Source organism: Cephus cinctus, unplaced genomic scaffold, assembly GCF_000341935.2.
Source record: "Cephus cinctus unplaced genomic scaffold, Ccin1 Ccin1_scaffold0168, whole genome shotgun sequence".
Lineage (NCBI taxonomy): Eukaryota > Metazoa > Arthropoda > Insecta > Hymenoptera > Cephidae > Cephus > Cephus cinctus.
In genome coordinates, this window is record NW_014332892.1 from 4115375 (window position 1) to 4133470 (window position 18096).

Consider the following 18096-nt stretch of genomic DNA (forward strand, 5'->3'; position numbering starts at 1 on the left):
GGGGGGGGGGGGGGGGGGGGGGGGGCGGAGGACACCTCCCACTCTCAAAGGGAAAAAAATATCGAAGAACGAGACGCAATTACCCCACCTCCGGGTCCCTGGAAACTTTTCGAAATTTGGGGTCTACTTTTGAAAAAAAGCATCCGACCGATCGGCTGCAGTCGACTATCGCCTCACACGTATCTCGAGGAACTCCTCGAAGCTTTGAGAGAGACGATAGACGACCGCACGAGTTCCCACGCGCAACTCACTGCCACGTACTGCAATGCACCGAGACTCTTCCCGAAGTCTGACTGCGGGCCCCTCTCGTTGGGCCTAGTGGGCGTTTATAGGGCCCTAAGGCGTTCAGGCCCTAATCACAGGCTTGCTTCTACTTGACTACAAAACGCCTGCGTTGACCTTAAAGACGTGCATTTCGCTGTTCCTCGCCGCACAGCAACGCGCTGCCAAAATCCGCAGGCAGTTCTTATAGCTACTTCTGCTTACTTTCGGTTACTTCTGATTACGTCTGACTACTTGAATTTTCCCCGCAAAGGAAGACCTCCTGCCGAGTGCATCGCGAGTGTCGCCTGGACGGCCAGCGAGGATTCGAGGGCGCGCGCGCGTTCATCCCTCGTTCATCCCTCGTTCATCCCTCGTTCATCCGTCGGTTCATCCCTCTGAGGAACGTCCCTCACTAATATGTGCTGTGGACGGACTCCCGATTGTCAGTCCGGAACTCATTGCCAGGGGAAGGATCGGCTCAGGACGCTCAGCACGATCAGGTGCGCCGCCGCACGAGCGAGTTCGAAAAGAAAGACAAGAGTGCCAACAATGGGAATGCTTCTGCCCGATGAAACGTACGAGGAGCGGGAAGAGTCTTCGAGACGCAGCTTCTTCCAGACTGACTGCAGTGACAACGTACATTCCGACAACTGCGACTACGAGGTCGACCAGCTGGACCACGACGCTGACGACCTTGAGATCGACATAGAGGCAGAGGCTGCTAGAGCCCTGACGACTTTTCGAAAATGCGACGACTTCCTCAAACGACACGGAATTCGACCGGAATTTTTCTGTCGACATCGAGAGAGACTTGCTCTGCAAACGTGGCTTCTTCAGCGACTCTCCTCCAGAGACACCGGACGTAAGTACTCACTCTCTTAGTAGAAACGTTCGTTCTTTGAATGTCAAGCTTTTGAAACTCGTGGATCTAACTAGAGGAATCAGAGCGACAACGGGAAAGTGGGGCAAGAGGGGCAAGAGGGGCAAGAGGGGAATGCGGGGAATGAGTTCGTCGCAAGGTGGATCAGGGAACTTCGAGAAAGGGGCGAGGGGGCCACTCTTTAGCTAGATAGGTAGCAACGTACCGGATGCCAGTATCGGTTTGAAGCATCATCTGGTGCCAAGTATTGGAATCGAAGGATCGAGGGATGGAGGGATCGAGCTATGAATCGGCTTTTTGTTGGGAGCAAGTTTGTATCCCTGAGGATTGCCGGGGCATGTGGGGCTATCTCGAATCATAATAAATCAAGGGGCTACCTAATTAACCAACGCTAGACGCTATAATGGAAGCTTCATTACCAACGAGTCATTACTAATTACCGGAATCAGTGCGGAGCGGAACTAAGTTCACGCAAGGAAATGTCTGGCTGGTCCACGCATGATGCCTACGCGGAAGGTCAAGGTCGAATAGATTTCCTATAAAACAGTTGTTGTCGTTTGTCAGTTTTCTTTGGTAATTAGTATATCCAGCAGCCTTGACCTGAGTTGCATTTGAGAAACAGGGCCGACGATAGCAATTATAACCCAAGGGAAATCGAGGGGGATTCCTAATGACCGCGAGCCGTTACTAATGGCCGCCAGCCAGCAAAAAAGCCGGAACCGCCTCGCAACTTTCACGGGCTTCACCGGCTTCACAGAGCTCATAGGCTTCACTGCTGATCGTTAACTATATCGTGCAAAATGAAGCGGACGTTGCGCGTTCAGCTGTTGCTTCCATAATTTATCATTTCTTCCTTCCTTCCTTCCATCTTTGATATTCAATCATCCGATTCTTTGCTTTTTTCGAAACTCTCAGTAATTTGCTGCTCTAATGTCAATCGATCGATCTGGGACGACGTGCAAGTGAACGTGTATCATCGATTGACATTCAGTCGACATGCCCAGATGCCCAGATGCCCAGATGCCCAGATGCCCAGATGCCCAGATGTCTAGATAATTACTTGGTTCATTAAAGTCATCTACTTTGTCGAATCACAAGGGATCGTGAAGCTCGAACGTTGGTGATTACGTAAGAGCACCGCTGGTGTAGGGGTATCGTGCAAGATTCCCAGTCTTGTGACCCGGGTTCGATTCCCGGGCGGTCCACGCGAGTCGCTGCTTTTGCCTTTTCCTTCTCCCTTTTCCTTGTGCACCGCTGCAACTTCACTGTGCTTTTACATGGAGGAAAGAAGGCAATCGACGTGCCCCGCACTTACGAAAAATTATAAGGTCACAAGGATTGCGATTGCAAGATAGCGGAGGAGAGGAGGGTTGGGTTCGCGTGATCAGAGAGAAAGAATTATAGAGGAATTAGAGGATCCAGAGTCTGCCGACTGTTACAGCCGGAATATCAGGCCGCCGCAGTCGAGGGATTCTTGGCGATTAAGCATATTGGGGAACATCCCACTTCCTTCGAGTTTCCTAATCAATTGTCGCATCGCGTGAGACGGGATTCTGCGGCTGGTTTGGCACTGCATTAATTACTGCGAGTCATGGCAACAATGGTGCAATCATTAACAATTACACAGTATGATAATTATAGCTCGCTCGTGAGTTATCGCCAGGCGTTAGGCGGGCAGCTAGCCGAGTAGCGCCGAGCGGCCGTAGGTGTTGTCCGGTAGGCGCAGCGCGCTACAACCAGAACTACGACTCGAACTGCAACTACGACTCGTCTCTTCACTCTTCTGCTCACTCGTTCACTCGCACCTTCATTCTCTCTCTTATTTTGAAGGGGCGCGGGGGTGGGGCGCTGGGAGAGGGTTGCTACGAATAACTATGCAGGAGGGCATACGAACCCTGCTAACCTCACAATCAGCCACCCGGGCACCCGGGCACCCGAGCACCCGAGCACGCTGAGATATCTGTCACTGTGCTTTCCATACATTTGCATATCGCGCCTGCATTTTTCATGCAAAGTATCATTGCTCGAAATAAACAATTGCATAGTTGGAGCTGACACCCGGAACCTGCGATTATCCGGCTCATTTGAAAACTGCTTGAGATTTCGAAAAAGGGAAACACGGACGCGAATCAAGTCCTCCTGGGCTTCGTCCTCGTCCTCGTCGGCACTCGAATTGGAGCAGAGCGAGGCTCAGGTCGTCCTTGGCTGGGGAGAGAGCGCGCGAGTAGCCGAGCAAACGAGAAACTACCGGATGTCTCGTCTAACCGCGTTTAGGACGGAAGGTTGACGGCCGTGCGAGTCCTAAAATAAGTAAGCGAGAAAATGACGACACTCGATCGATCACTCCCGCTAATTAATTCGTCCGTCAATTAGTGTGCGAGGACGAGTGTGCGTAGGCGCCCAAGTCTCGCAAAAAAGCTTCTAAAGGTTCTCCCAGGAATTTAATTAAATGCGAAGGGTTGGGGAGTGTCATCGCGGGAATGGGGTGTTTCTCTATTGCCGAGCACACAGGACCCGTCTAATTTGAGATCAGGGCCAACCCGAAGCCAACCTGAAGCCAACCTGAAGCTACATCGGGAGAGCTCAGAGTCAAGGAGTCGGAGGGGGTTGGGCAAGCGGCGAGCGGCGAGCGACGCACTGCCGGTCGGCTCAGTCGGATCAATGTAAATCACAAGCCTGAATCCTTGGAGGCGAAGGCAGAATGCCTTCTGCTTCGTTCGATCTCCTGCTAGATCGGTATTGGCCTATTGGCCGTAGGAGTCAATGTCATTAATTAATAGTTCCTGTTATTGGATCATTTCCTGCGATCCCCCCTTGCCTCCCCGGCTAGCGCGCAAAAGGAACCCGACCTCGCGACTTTTGTCTCGTTCCTCGTCGAATCTTCGCGTTGCGTGCGAACTCGGTTCCGGTATGGAGGAGGACGGAAATGTGTTGACAGCAGAGGCCGCCGACGCGTGTGGCAAGTGGCAAGTGGCAAGTGGCAAGTGGCAAGTGACGCGTCGAAGGCTGCTGCCGATGACTTCGAACGATCCATCATTCGACGTCAACGGGGAGAGTGCTTAGCCGAACGAATCGATATAATTGTCCGGTCAATTAGACGATGAAAAGCCAAGGAGCCGAAAATAAGCAGAGAGTCGCCTGATAATCCTCCATACGAAGGAGAAGACGCGCGATGAAGTTTTGTTTCTCGAGGGGCCTATGCGCACTGTAGAGGAATCTCCCTTCTTTAATCCTGTTGCCTTCCCCATCGGCTGCGTCTCTCACGCATCGCGCAGTTCAACGTTCTCGCGCATTCTCGATGTCATCGTTCGGGCTCTGTGCTCTATGCTCGATGTTCTAGTTTAAGTTGTTAGCGCAGCCGACGGGTCGAGTCGTTAGCTGGCTACGCTAACGAGGAGCTCAGTGCAGCCAATCATATCCACACGGGCGGCACAATGTCTGCATCAGAGAGAAAGAATGAGAAGAGTGAAGGGAGAGGAAAAGGAAGAATCGAAGAGGAGGCGAGATAAAGGAATTCGTCAGGGAGGAGATGTCCCCGGAGCTGGACCGACCAATCAGGGCATCCCGTAGTCGGACAAAAACCGAAAGTTCGATCTCTTTCTTTGGGGTCCATCGAATAACTGCAGAGATAACTGGAAAATATAGTCGACTCGTCCTCCTCTTCGGCGTCGACGGCCTTCCTCATTTACACGACGATTTCTCATTTACAATCTTTCCTCAATTTACTCAATTTACTCAATTTACTCAATTTACTCAATTTACTCAATTTACTCAATCATTAGAATCATCGGAACGATCCTCGATAATAGTCTAATGCAAACGGCCTGAGAATGAAGAGTTGAAAAAACCAGACTCACGTAAATTCTCCATTTTTATATTAGTAAATCACGTTTGCAGGCCAATCTTTGCCCGCTCCTTGTCTCGTTTTTACTCTTGTTCGGTTAAACTGTAAAATTAGCTTAATTTTGTGAAGCTTGGGAATTTCGGAAATTTGGGAATCGAGGCCTTCAGGAATTCAGGAGACAGCATCAGAACGGCGGACAGCTGGAGGGGGAAGAGGAGTCCGAATTGGCGAGTTATCGAGCCTCAGTGCGACGCATCGCGACGCAGTACGACGGCCATCCGTCACCTGGTGACATTGGGCCGATGCGTTTTTGTCTGCCGATCCTTGGTTACCGATTTCTGATTCGTTGCTGGCTCGCAAAGACCAAAGACCGAGACCAGCCATTTTTTTCGGCTCTTTTGTCATCGACTCACGTTCGCTTCTCTTTCTTAGATCTTCGATCGAGTTTACAAATTTCAATATTTTATAAAAGTCGACAGATCGTTGCGTCGCGGACAAGTGCATATTCTGTGCATTCTTTCGCCACGGGATTTAATTAAGCCAATCCTGCGTTTTTCCTATTTCGGATTCTCACAAGTACAGGTCGATGCCTTAATACCACCTTGACACGCCTCCGCGGGAAAGTGTTGAAATCGATCATTCTTCTTCCGTTCCTATAATTCTGATTAGCTTGATTACTGTGAGATCAGCAATCGAGAAACGGTGAATAGTACATAAATTATGTTCGTAGTAATAGCAGCATCCGAGTGATACGGGGACGACTTTTGCCTCTGGGAATGACTTGTGGACTTTAGGGAATCTTGCGAAAGACAGAACGTTATTCACGACGGATAATGGAGTTTGAAGTTCGAAGCGATCGTGGCCCGCGAGATCGGTAAGATATCTTCGGTGGTACAGTCGCTTTTTCATTTGAAGGCATAACCGGCATTCCGGTGTCCGTCGGTTATGGTTCTAAAGATCGGTGCCTGCCTTACCGACCAGAAGTTAAAGTGTCTCCACTTCGCTCGGATGGAATCCAATGGAATCCTCAGAGAGCAACAATGTGCTCGGCCGCGCGCTAGTGTTCTCTACCGCAAAATATTAGGCACTGTCGCAAAGTCAACATCGTGGACACTAAACACCAGGCCCGAATTCCTTCCGACACTTGATATCCCATTGACACCTTACTTTCTCGTGGGTCAGGGGGTGGACTCGTACGCCGCCTTCCTTCTGGTGCGTTACCTTAGGGCAAGAGTCATCGACGAGAGGTCGATCTACCTGGCAGGTAGTCTGCTCCTGTGGAAAAGCTTTATTGGCAGGTTATCCTTCTAGCGTTAATTGTGAGCAACGGACTAAAGTAAATTTCGAGGGCTTCGCACTTCGAAATATGTTTAGTGATAAATCGAGAGAACCCGTTCAAGGATGATGATGATGACTTAAAGAGTGAATAGAGAGTGAGAAACATGGAAATTTGTGCTCGCTCGAGAATAAAGTTAATCGGCCGTCGTAGCAGAGGAGAGGAAAGTTGGGCGAAGTGGGGTCAGGGGGTGGTCCTCGGTCCCAGGAGTTTCAGGGGGCCCGGAGGGCTCTCATGGAGATTCTCGGGGACTCCTCCTCCCCACTCGACGACTCTTCCCTTGGCTAGAAGCAGAGTGGCTCTCACTGAGGAAGGCGGTGGAAGGCGGTGGAAGGCGCTGGTGCTTCGTGACGAGGAGAGCGAGGAGGAAAGGTGAAGGATGGAGTGAAGCGGCTACGTTTGCAGCTAATGGAAAAAGAGAGAGACGCATCGCTTGTTTTGCTTACGACACGCGGGGACGCCCGCAGCGGCCATATTGGATTCCTCTTGCGGCTGTAGATCAAAATTATAAGGCGGAACGCTCTTCAGGACGTTCAGGTAACTCGCGAGATTCGAGCACCGAGCTGCTTCTGCCTTCTCCCTCTCTTCCTCGTTCGCCTCCTCTCTCGTCCTTCTTTAGCCTCCCGGCGCAACGGTCCAGCTCTCGCGTTATCTTGGAACGTCTTCTGTAACCAAGAGCCAACAGCTCACGCAGCACTGGCTAGCTTCGTCGCCGGTCGATAAGATCTACTTGCCGACGCCATTGATCCAGTTTCTCCTAGTCCGCTGAACGCGACCCAAGTCGGTTCATACCGAATGTCTCCTGCGACAAGTCAGCGTCAGCCAGTGGAGCAGCCTCCGATTGTCCTGAGGAGGTGGGACCTATTTGGTCCCCCTATAGATTTGGTTAGATGAAGGTTTGGAAGGTCGAAGGACAGACGGATGGTCCAAGCATCGAGCTCGCTAGATTCGCACGCGGAGACTTTGATGCTCCTGGTCACCTCCTTGTCTCTCTCTTTCTCTCTCCTTCCCGCGTTCATTCTCTTTGAATCAGCCTCTTCGATTGGCTGGCCTACGTCGAGAGACTGAAGAAGAGGCCGAATGAGGTGGTGGCCTCCGCGAGTCTCAGAGAACTCAGGAAAAAGACTCTCTTGGCAATAAGAGAGTGGGAGAGCGAGAGAGTTCACATTCGAGGCAGCAAGCCGATGCGGCCGTTGCGGCCGATTCAGCCGCTGAGGAGTCTAGGGCCCCTTCAATTTTTCTACAGCATCCAGCAGCGGTCCAGTCCAGCCTCCCGAGTCCCCACCGGACTCGTGGATTCCGGCCAAGCTATACTGAGTTCCCGCTAACGTAGAAAGTACCTCGAGGCGATACACGTGCATCGCGAGCTAGCTAGCAGGTCGAGTCGTTACGACGAACCGACCTTAGAAGAGAGACAGGGCTGAGCTCGGAGGTGGGTTCCAGCCAACAATGACGCCCAGTTGAACGCGGCTGCTCAAACTTTCTGCTTCGAGTCAGAGACCGCTCTCGGAAACTCCTGACGCGTTGTGCATTCTCGAGAATAGTCGAGAATAGTCGAGAATAGTCGAGAATATTCTTTGAGAATAGAAAAACAAATGACTGCGCTCGTAGGACGTGCCTTCGTCGACGTTTCGAGCAGGCGCCTGCCTAGGACCAATGCAGTGTCTCGCTTGTTGTTCTCTTGAATGTTGTGCTGTGCAGTGTTCACGGTGGGAGCTATAAACTCAAGTAAAACCGAAGCAAAGCCAAAAGCGAATCTCGCTAGCAAAGAGTAAGCAAGATTATGCAGGTTTCCATCGGCTACGTCGATACTGCTGAACTGGACTAGCTTCTTCGATTCAGGGGGGGGGGCGGTGGACGTCGGGACTTGGTCCAGAGAGCAGTCAGTTGGGAAGGATGCTTTCGTGACTGGAAGATCGGATAGAGAGTGGATGTATGGAGCACGTATGGATGCTGAGGCACACACGCGCCTAGCCGAAGAAACAAGAAAGAAATAAACGAGGAGAACTCACACACGTACGGCATTCCTCTGATCCTGACTACAATCGTCTCTCCGCTTTCCTCCTGCTGCTCTGCTATCCTGCTCTGCTAATTCCGCGCTGCCAGGATTCTCGAAGGGAGGATGTGCGAGTGCGGCGACGAGTGTGCCGAGCGCACACGAAATTCGGGATCGTCATTGAATTAACGGATTAACGGATTAACGGATTAACGGAGTGGTTGCGCAATCGGCCTCACAGCATTTGGAGTCTCGAGCATTTGAGATGGCCACTTTAGGCCTCTCAAAAGTCTTCATATTGGACAAATACTTCACGGAGCTGCAGAAGTTCTGGGAGACTGAGAAGAAGCTGCAAGGTAGATATCCTTTCCTTTGCGTTCTACGAGAGGTGGGAATCTTCGGAATCCTTGGAATCTTTTGCAATATCTTTGTAAATATCGAAAGGACGTATTAACGTGAGAATCCGCCAGCAGCCTGGCCCGCGTAGCTTCGTACTTCTCTTGAGCGTCGATTCTCTTTGGTAAGTCGGCGCATCTTTCCTGGACCAAGATATAATAGTATAGGTGCCAGGGGATGGGAGTCGATGTTGGAACGGCGTTGAGATGCCAGTGGGTGCCAATGAGTAGCATAGCGAGAGGCCAGCGTGGCTGGATGGCTGGATGGCTGGAAGCACGGGCACACTCCCGCTGTGCCAGTGGTTCGCATCAAAATTATGAGCGCATGCGGTGCCCGGTGTAAAAGTTGCCCACGCTTTCTAGCGGGACGCGTGGGATTGCCGCAGTCATAGCCGTAGTCGCCTTAGCCATATTGCTGCTATTAGTCATGCTGTCTTTATTTTTTTTTCTAGTATTCCCCTATGTTGGTATCCTGGGAAATATCAGGTGCTCTTTGACTCGAGTTTCAAAAGTTTGCCCATAGCTGGCCGATGCTGCTACCCGCCGGGACTTCCTGTCGGGACTCGTCCCAGGCAGGTCCCGCGGTCCGTCGACACTTCTCGACTTTCCTACCAATGGAGATCGATCGTCCGGCCCATCGACTGACAAGATACAAGGTCATTCCAGTTTTGGCGCTTTCACTCGGCTCAGAATCGAGTGACCTGGCGGCAACGTGTACTCCGTCCCAGCACAATCATCCTCTTTGGGGAGGTACTCAGGTGCCATCCGAGGTTATCCTGCCAGTGGCCGTCCCGTGTCCCTGAGAAACCAACCGATTTCACGGTATCGAGGACACCTCGGCAGGTTCTTTCGTTCTACTGTCTACTGTCACGTGTCACGTGTCACGTGTCACGTGTCACGCACCTGCCGCACTGAGTAAACTGTCCCGGTCGACGGAATTACATCCTCTCGAGGAGCTGATTTACTTCTTGACTCGTGGCGATCCCTTTCTTCGTTCTCGGTAGGGGAGAAAGAGAGAGAGAGAGAGAGAGAGAGAGAGAGAGAGAGAGAGAGAGAGAGAGAGAGAGAGCACAAAGCCACAGTGGGAGCTGTGCTGGGAGAATCCATCGCTGCAGGCATCGAGCAGTCCTTCAGCGCACCACACTCCTCTTAGCCGTTGCAGGTTGCGCTGCCCTACGGAATCTCGAAGACTCGATTGCGCAGGAGACTCGTCCTTCCCCAGGTCTTCTGCCTCTGCTCTTCTTTTCCTTCCGATTCTGCTCGTCCTTTCTCCGACGCATAGTTTGCCACAACATCCGCTGCTACAGCGGACTCTGTGCCCTACAGCCACGTACGGGGAGGACGTAGAGAAGCCATTGCGCCACTCGTGAAGATGCTATAAAAGAGATGCCAAGAGGATTAACCTGCATCTCTGCATCTCTGCATCCGATTAGGCCCCGAGGTCGTGCAGGCCCCTCGCGCGACTGGTTTCGCTGGGGCCCTTTTCACTCTCCTCTGAAAGAAGAAGTATTTTCGGAATTGACAGAGGATCAAGAGAAATCGATGATAAAATAAAAGTTTCGAAAGCTGTAGCAGGAAGTGACTATAAAATGACAAATTGCAAGAATAAGAGATAGCTATCTCGATTTGCAAATGACGATAGCCAATAAGAATAAGAATAAGGATATAATACGAGCCAGGAACGTCCTTCTCGATACTTACCCATTAACCTAAACTCGATATTTTATTTTTTCCTACCGATTGTTTATAAAACAGCGGCGCGTGGGTGCGAAAGAGAGCATCCAAGCTAAGTGGTGATCCTTCTGACACGGCAGAGCCAATTTCGTTCATAAATCTCCTGCGAAATCCCGTGAGAGAAGTTAGCCGCAAGAGACTGTAGCAACGTTAAAAAACCTGTTTCTACGCAGCGGCATTGAGTCCTGAGGTACCTGCCTACCTTAATTCCCAAGTAGTAGGACCTGTCTCCATACCTGTGCGTCCTTCTCTCGATTTACGCTTATATTAATCCTAGTACCTTTTCGGTGCTCCGGCCGACTCTCCCTCTCTCCCTGTCTCCCTCTGCGGCCAAGGAGTGCGTGTCAGGTCTAGGTAGCTGTCTAGGTAGCTGTCTAGGTAGCGCGGGGTAGTTCATGCTAGAGCCAGGTAGTGTCAAACTTAATGGGTCATGGGAAGGAAAGAGCACGGTGCGTTTCGAAATCTTGGAGCAGGCTCGAGACTGTCCAGCCAAGTGCTGACGGACTGCTCGTCTCTCGTGTCAGTCCGAGTGCCGTTTGGCCTCCTCCCGAGTCCCGTTAAGCCGAGATACAATGGCGGAATAGATCGTAAGAGAAAAGGGCGAGGCACCTTCGGCGACCTGCCACGCCGGCTAGACTTCCTAGAGTGACCCTCTCAGTATCTTTCTCTCTCACTCTGGACTTTCAGATGCTTCCTCGTCGAACGAAGCAGTGCATCTGCAGCAGCGGCTGAGAAGTCTGAGCACGGAACTGGTCACCTTGAGGAACCGGCTCCACGTGGGCCAGCCTACTTCGGGAAGTGCTGGGACTACGGGGAGCGCCGGTTCCCCTGGATCTCTAGCCAAGAATTCCGAGAAGGGACTTTCCTTAGGAGCTCCGGCGGTACCACCGAGGAGTACGTTACCTCCTGGATCGACGGGACACGGAATCGGACATCCCTCCGGTCACACCCTTACGGCATCCGCAATCGTTCATCCGCACGTTACGCATGTCCCGAATGCCCTCACGGGATCCCACAACTCCAGCGCAAGTGCCTTGCTATCTGGTCAGTATCTGATATAAGCCGGAAGTTCCATGCACGCGGATGGCGACACCATTGGCACCTCCTCGGCTCCACTTATAAGAACACTTATATACAATAACAGCCTTCTGTATTTAGATTTAGAGACGAGCAAGAGGCACAGCGGAGTCCCCGACGACGGGATCGTCTCCTGCGTCACCGCGCTCGGGTGCCTGAGGTCGCCGCCAATTTCTAGCATCATTGCTGATGTGAAAAATGCCAAGTCTTCGAGCCAGCAACTGCAGCATCTTCAGCAGGGACACCAGCAAAGATGTCTACCCAAAGGAACCTACGCAGCAGCCGCATCCGTTTCCTCTTCCGCTTCTCGAGCGGTCTCCATCTCCGCGAGCGTTACCTCGGCAAATTCCGCCTGCTTGGACGACCTCATCCATTTGCCAGGCCCTCTCACCGAGGACGCGGTCCTGAAATGTCTTCAGGCGCGCTTCTGCGCGAAGCAATATCACGTAAGCCCTAGTGATTTCGGTAACTGAGTGCGGATTGGGCCTCTGGGCGATGGCGACGCGTCGTCTAAGGATTCTCAAGGCTTCCTGAATGCACGCAGACATGCGTCGTTTGCCTTATGAGAATCACAGGGAGAAAGCGAGGGCGATTCGGGTGCAAAGTTAATAAGGGCCGGAATTTGAAGAAGTCCGGGTTACGGGCGCCTCGGGCTTTTCCTCGTGTTCCGTAGGAATGCAAAGAGAGCAAAGGGACTACGAGCTATCTTGCATTCACACGCGCGCGTTCCCACCTCCCCGCCGAACCCCGCCGAACCCCGCCGGCTGTTTCGGCTGCTTCGGCATTTTGCCCGAGAATGCCCTGCTACCCTTTCGTCTCTTGACCTTCCGCCACGCACCCTATCAGTTAAGACGCAGCAATTAATTGCGTGCGAAATTCGAATATTGACTGGCACTTGCAGACAAATGTGGGGCCAATCCTGGTTTGCATCAACCCGTACACGGACGTGGGGAATCCGCTGACACTCACGAGCACCAGGAGCGTACCCCTGGCACCTCAACTAAATAGGGTTGTTCAAGAAGCTGTGCGCCAGCAATCGGAGACAGGTTACCCGCAAGCCATCATTCTTTCAGGTAAGAATTTTCATATTTCTTTCCAGCAGCTCCGAACTGCGCTTTGTTGCAAGGAGAAAAAGGCCATTGCCTTTCTTATACTAAATGAACCACACTAGGAACCAGCGGCTCCGGTAAAACGTATGCATCGATGCTGTTGCTGAGGCAGTTGTTCGACGTCGCTGGTGGTGGACCGGAAACGGACGCTTTCAAGCATCTGGCAGCTGCATTTACGGTTCTGAGATCTCTTGGTTCCGCCAAGACAGCGACTAATTCCGAGAGCTCTAGAATAGTGAGTCACCTTAAAAATATGAAAATGAAATCTTCTTCTCTTTGACAAACGACGTCTCCTCTGCGTTGCCAGGGACACTTTATAGAAGTTCAAGTGACCGACGGCGCTCTTTACCGGACGAAGATTCACTGCTACTTTCTCGATCAAACTAGAGTAATTAGGCCGCTGCCGGACGAGAAGAATTATCATATATTTTACCAAATGTTGGCTGGACTGACGCACGAGGAAAGAGGTAAATAGCGTTCAGTACTTCAATATGCCGTCGTCGTCCGTTCTGTCGTCTGAGTAACAATCGATCCCTTTGACCTGCCAGTGAAACTGAATCTGGAAGGATACAATCCCAGGAACCTGAGATACCTGCAGTATGGGGACACGGGGCAGGACGAGACCGAAGACGCGGTAAGGTTTCAAGCCTGGAAGGCGTGTCTGGGTAAGTCACGGGCTAAAATTCCACACGTCACGTAAGCTGTAATTCTTTCTAATATTACGAGAATTCAAGAAAATAATTATTCCGTGCAGGAGTCCTGGGCATTCCCTTCCTCGATGTTGTCAGAGTCCTCGCGGCCGTTCTCATACTGGGAAACGTTGGTTTCACCGATGGGCCCGGTCTAGAGGTAGGAGTCATAGGGGAAAACGAATTGACTTCCGTGGCAGCCCTTCTCGGAGTCCCACCGCCCGCTCTCTTGCGAGGGCTCACTTCGAGAACTCACAATGCCAGAGGTCAGCTGGTCAAGTCTGTTTGCGATGCCAACATGGTACGTACCCTTTTAAGCCATTTTCCCAATTTTTCGGGACGTCAATATTTGTTATCGGCAATGCGTTTTGTCACTCACGAGCCAATCCGCTTCTCCTCGAGCAGTCCAATATGACGAGAGATTCCTTGGCCAAGGCACTCTACTGTCGCACAGTGGCCACCATAGTCAGAAGAGCCAACAGTCTGAAGAGACTCGGCTCAACTCTGGGCACTCTGTCCTCGGACTCGAATGAGTCCGTCCACAATCAGGCCGAGGTGACGAGCCAGCACGCTTCTACGATTGGTAGCTCTGCCGGTGAGTTCCATTCTCCAGAGTCCATTCTCTGTGAAGGGCCGGCCACCCCATTTTGCCAATCGAACGATTCCAATTCAGTGGAGATAATTTGAAATCAGGTGGTACGGGATCGCGGAGCATGACTGCCCTGAATAACGCGGTGCGACACGCGACCGATGGTTTCATCGGGATCCTTGATATGTTTGGCTTCGAAGACCCAAAGCCAAGTCAACTGGAGCACCTTTGCATCAACCTCTGCGCCGAGACGATGCAGCACTTCTACAACACCCACATCTTCAAAAGCTCCATCGAGAGCTGCCGCGACGAAGGAATTCGCTGCGACGTCGAGGTCGACTATGTCGATAATGTGCCCTGTATCGACCTCATCTCTTCGCTGGTAAGTAAGCCCGACTTGTGATGTCTTACAACTTGAGATACTCCCCCTTTCCTGCCTCCTTTCTCTGCGAGGGAGCCAGACGTCAGAAAGACTCTTTCGATTCGCAGCGCACAGGCCTCCTCAGCATGCTGGACGTCGAGTCCTCCATCCGCGGAACTGCTGAGAGCTACGTGGCCAAGGTGAAGCTGCAGCACAAGCAGAATCCAAGGCTGATTGAATCGCGCTGCGTCGACTGTCGTTCGTTTGGAATTCAACACTTTGCCGGCAGAGTGACGTACGACGCTTCTGATTTTCTAGGTGCGTTTGATCAGGGTGTTGATCTGGCACCTAGAGAGTGCCCTTCCTAATTTCATCTCTGTCGCAACTGTTTTCTCGGAATTTCTCCGTTGACCTTTATTTTCTCAGATACGAACAAAGACGTCGTTCCTGATGACCTCGTGGCAGTCTTCTACAAGCACACTTGCAACTTTGGATTTGCCACGCATCTCTTTGGCAGCGAGCTGAAGGCCCTTTATGCGAGTGACACTGTGCCCAGAGGAGTGAGCTTTAGGATATCGCCGACTTCGCATACGGACCTGTCGGTAGACCTTCTGCAGCCGACCTTTCGTCGGACATCCTCATTCTTTTGAAAGTCCTTCACGATCATTGGGCATGTCTATTTGCAGACTGAACGGAGACGAGCCAATTTCGACGTTAACGCAAGACTTCCACACGCGATTGGACAATCTACTGAGGACGCTGGTGCATGCGCGACCTCATTTCGTCAGATGTATCAGAAGCAATGCAACGGAGACGCCGGTGCATCTCGATCGTGGCGTTGCGATGCGGCAAATTCGGTCGCTTCAAGTTCTCGAGACTGTCAATCTAATGGCTGGAGGTAGGTACGATTCTCGTAATTTTCGCGATCACTAAAATCTTCAGAAGGACTTGCATAGGTTTTGAAGGTTTGATGAAGACGGAACCCAGTCGGAATGGCTCTAAAGATGGAACATTATTGATTCCTTACGAAATATTGGTACTTCTGAAATTCTGCTGCAGGATATCCGCACAGGATGCGTTTCAAAGCGTTCAACTCGAGGTATAGGCTGTTGGCTCCATTCAAGCAGCTGCGTAGGGCCGAGGAACAAGCACTCGAGGACACTAAGCTCATTCTTCATAATGCTCAAGAGACGAAGAGGAAATTCGGCGCGAGCACCAGTTGGGCCCTCGGTAAACGACACATCTTCCTGAGCGAAGGCATTCGCCAGCAACTGGAACAGATGCGGTCAGAGATGAGAAGAAGGGCAGCAACCTCAATACAGGTTCGTGGAGTCTTCGTGCACATAGTTACCGAATAAGAGTCGGAACGGCTTAGCTCTTGAAATGTAGAGGGGAATAAGCAAGGTACCCTGAATACAGGCAACGTGGAGAGGTTGGCGAGTCCGTAGGAGGTGGCCAATCCGGAGAACAACTATGGGAGTGACTTCCGGTATGGGAAAGAAGCCACCACAGCAGCCGGCCTCTGGAAACGTGGGCACGATTCAACGAAGCGTAGCGACCTCGGGTGCCGGAAGTGGGACACGACCCAGACCTCAGCCGATTGCCGGTACTCCGCCACCGGATCCCTCTGAGAAGTGTGCCGATCAGAAAATGATTCAACAGACCTGCACTCTCTTTGGCCTCGACCTGGTAACACTAGCTCCCTAACTTGAAAGTATTATTTATTTACATTTCTCTTGTCTGTATGTTTTATTTATATCCTAGGAGAGACCGCCTCCAGTTCCTCCCAGCAGATCCTACACCGTAACAGGGAACACCAAATTGGGCTATCCGCAAACACGACTGATGAAGATGCCTTTTCCAGGTAATCAAACGAGAGCGAGCGTTAGACTAAGAGAATAATGGATCTCGCAGAGTAAATGATATTCGAAATCTTTCAGAAGAAGGTGAGGGGGAAGTGGTCCTGCTCAAGGGTGAGACTGTTCTGGTGGTAGGAGCGTCTCCGCGACGTGGCCATCTTCTCGTGGAACACAATAACACCACCCTTCACGTACCGTATCAGTTCATGGAGCTGAAGCCTTGTAATATTAATGTGTAAACTTATTTATTTATCCGGAGTCCCTCGAGAAGCTCGATGTTCGACTCTTCGTTACTGCCGATCGATTGCCATAAGTTTCTTGAGAAAGTAAAAGACAGGTAGACGTTAAGTGTTTCGCGTACGATTAAATCCTTAGGTTAGACGATTAGGCAAATTCTACTCGCCTAGATTCTATAGAGCACGCTCAAAAATATTTTGTCTTCCATAGAATAGAGATACTTTTAGTCTTGTCATAAAAATGCAACCACTCTGCACAGGGGTACGTATGTTTGTCAAGATGGCACCCAGGGAAGTGAGGACAAACCGCCGTGAAACGGAGAGCTAGTGTAGATATTACTGATTCATAGATTATAGAGAATAGATAAAGTTATCTACCCTGATAGTGACCCTGAATTTGACTCGCGTCATGCAGTCTCAAATCTAGACAATTGCCTGAATGGTATTGACCAATAACAGTATTCCGTCATCATCACGAATTCTTGGTGCCAATACTAGAGAAATCTTCACTTAGAACAGTGGTGATAATATCACTGAATAATGCGATGTTGATAATCATACTACATGTATATATAAATAAAAAACAGGAAATACATGTGGCTATTGTAGTTAAGATAATTAGGATTACGTAAGACAATCTCCCTAAAGTGTACAGTATACATATAACGTTAGACCCAAATAGAGCTCCAAATAATGTAGATGCTCGATATAAGAAGCAAGAAGACGAAATAAATGGAGCTTTTTTCTTTCGGCGGAAAGAGGAAAACGAGGCGTCTCAATATCCCAAGGGAAATGATGGGATGCGTGGGAAAGGGCCGAAGGAGGATGGGAATTTGGGGATTCAGTCGATTCACTCTTTTCCAAAGCTAGTACTTGAGTAAAGTTCGGCGTACGTAATACGAGGAACACTTGGCCAGCCGAGAACCTGGTAAATATTAAATATTTGTCGTTAGTAGCTACTACTAAACACAAGTTGTACAAGTCGGAAGTAGGAAGTTGCATGTAGTTGCGTTTGGCAGTAGGAAGTCTAGTTGCCGGTGCTGTAGGCAAACATCCAAATTCCTCTAGTCGCGTCAACTGAAATAGTCCAAGTAGTTCGTTCTCGGGAGAACTCCATCATTGGGAAAGCTCGGAAATATCTAAGCGTCAGACGTTGCTTCACATCAAAGGCGTCGCGACGCGCGCAGTAGATGGAGCCACTTGTGTCTCGGTGGCCTCAAGCATAACGAACGAACGGCAAGATCACTCGGCGTCACTCGGCATCAATGAACTGCCGCGATCCAACATGACGGATGCGAAGAGAAATCGAAGGCCGTTCTACGTTGCTCTTGTCGGAAGCAAGATTCGATTGTTTCTCGAGAATTGAAAGCACCTCTTTGTGTGCTTCAGGAGATTTTTTATTATTTCCACAGCGCTAGCCGTATTTTTACGTGCGACACAGCTGCCCCATTAAAATACCGGAATACCTCGTCCAGCGCTGAAACGAGACTGCATCGCAGCCATTTGCTGCTGGTCCTTGGGAAATTATTCTGCGGGTCAACCTGCTCTCTATCGTTTGCTTCATTCGCTCTAATCTATTCTTCTTCTCAATCTGTTGGCACGATCGCTTTGTTCCTGTTGATGAGGACAGCTCGGGAAGGTCGGCCTTGTCGAATCGCATTTCGGATAAAGGATTACACCCCGTCGGTCTTCGTGAAGAAGGACCGGGGCTGAGGGATGGGTGACCG

General features: G+C 50.9%; 1 protein-coding gene and 1 non-coding gene across 6 annotated transcripts in view; both read left to right on the forward strand.

Moving 5' to 3' along the window:
• LOC107264275 (unconventional myosin-IXb) overlaps positions 1 to 16968 on the forward strand; it is a 27596-nt gene extending 10628 nt beyond the window's left edge. The window contains exons 2-18 of one of the 5 annotated variants that reach the window (XM_015732362.2): positions 536 to 1126; positions 11137 to 11493; positions 11608 to 11972; positions 12428 to 12599; positions 12698 to 12870; positions 12943 to 13102; positions 13184 to 13300; positions 13390 to 13625; positions 13730 to 13919; positions 14018 to 14295; positions 14403 to 14592; positions 14701 to 14872; positions 14961 to 15172; positions 15334 to 15596; positions 15694 to 15963; positions 16039 to 16138; positions 16215 to 16968. In XM_015732362.2, coding sequence (XP_015587848.1) covers positions 682 to 1126; positions 11137 to 11493; positions 11608 to 11972; positions 12428 to 12599; positions 12698 to 12870; positions 12943 to 13102; positions 13184 to 13300; positions 13390 to 13625; positions 13730 to 13919; positions 14018 to 14295; positions 14403 to 14592; positions 14701 to 14872; positions 14961 to 15172; positions 15334 to 15596; positions 15694 to 15963; positions 16039 to 16138; positions 16215 to 16372 — 3858 coding nt within the window. In that variant the 5' untranslated portion in view covers positions 536 to 681 and the 3' untranslated portion in view covers positions 16373 to 16968. Of the gene's footprint in view, positions 1 to 535; positions 1127 to 6912; positions 8677 to 11136; positions 11494 to 11607; positions 11973 to 12427; positions 12600 to 12697; positions 12871 to 12942; positions 13103 to 13183; positions 13301 to 13389; positions 13626 to 13729; positions 13920 to 14017; positions 14296 to 14402; positions 14593 to 14700; positions 14877 to 14960; positions 15177 to 15333; positions 15597 to 15693; positions 15964 to 16038; positions 16139 to 16214 lie in introns of those variants that run through there. The other 4 variants (XM_015732365.2, XM_015732366.2, XM_025081507.1 and 1 more) reach the window with 4 other exon arrangements.
• Positions 2279 to 2349, forward strand: Trnag-ccc. The gene has a single exon. It is a non-coding gene; the product is annotated as a tRNA-Gly (tRNA).
• Positions 16969 to 18096: the final 1128 nt, after the last annotated feature.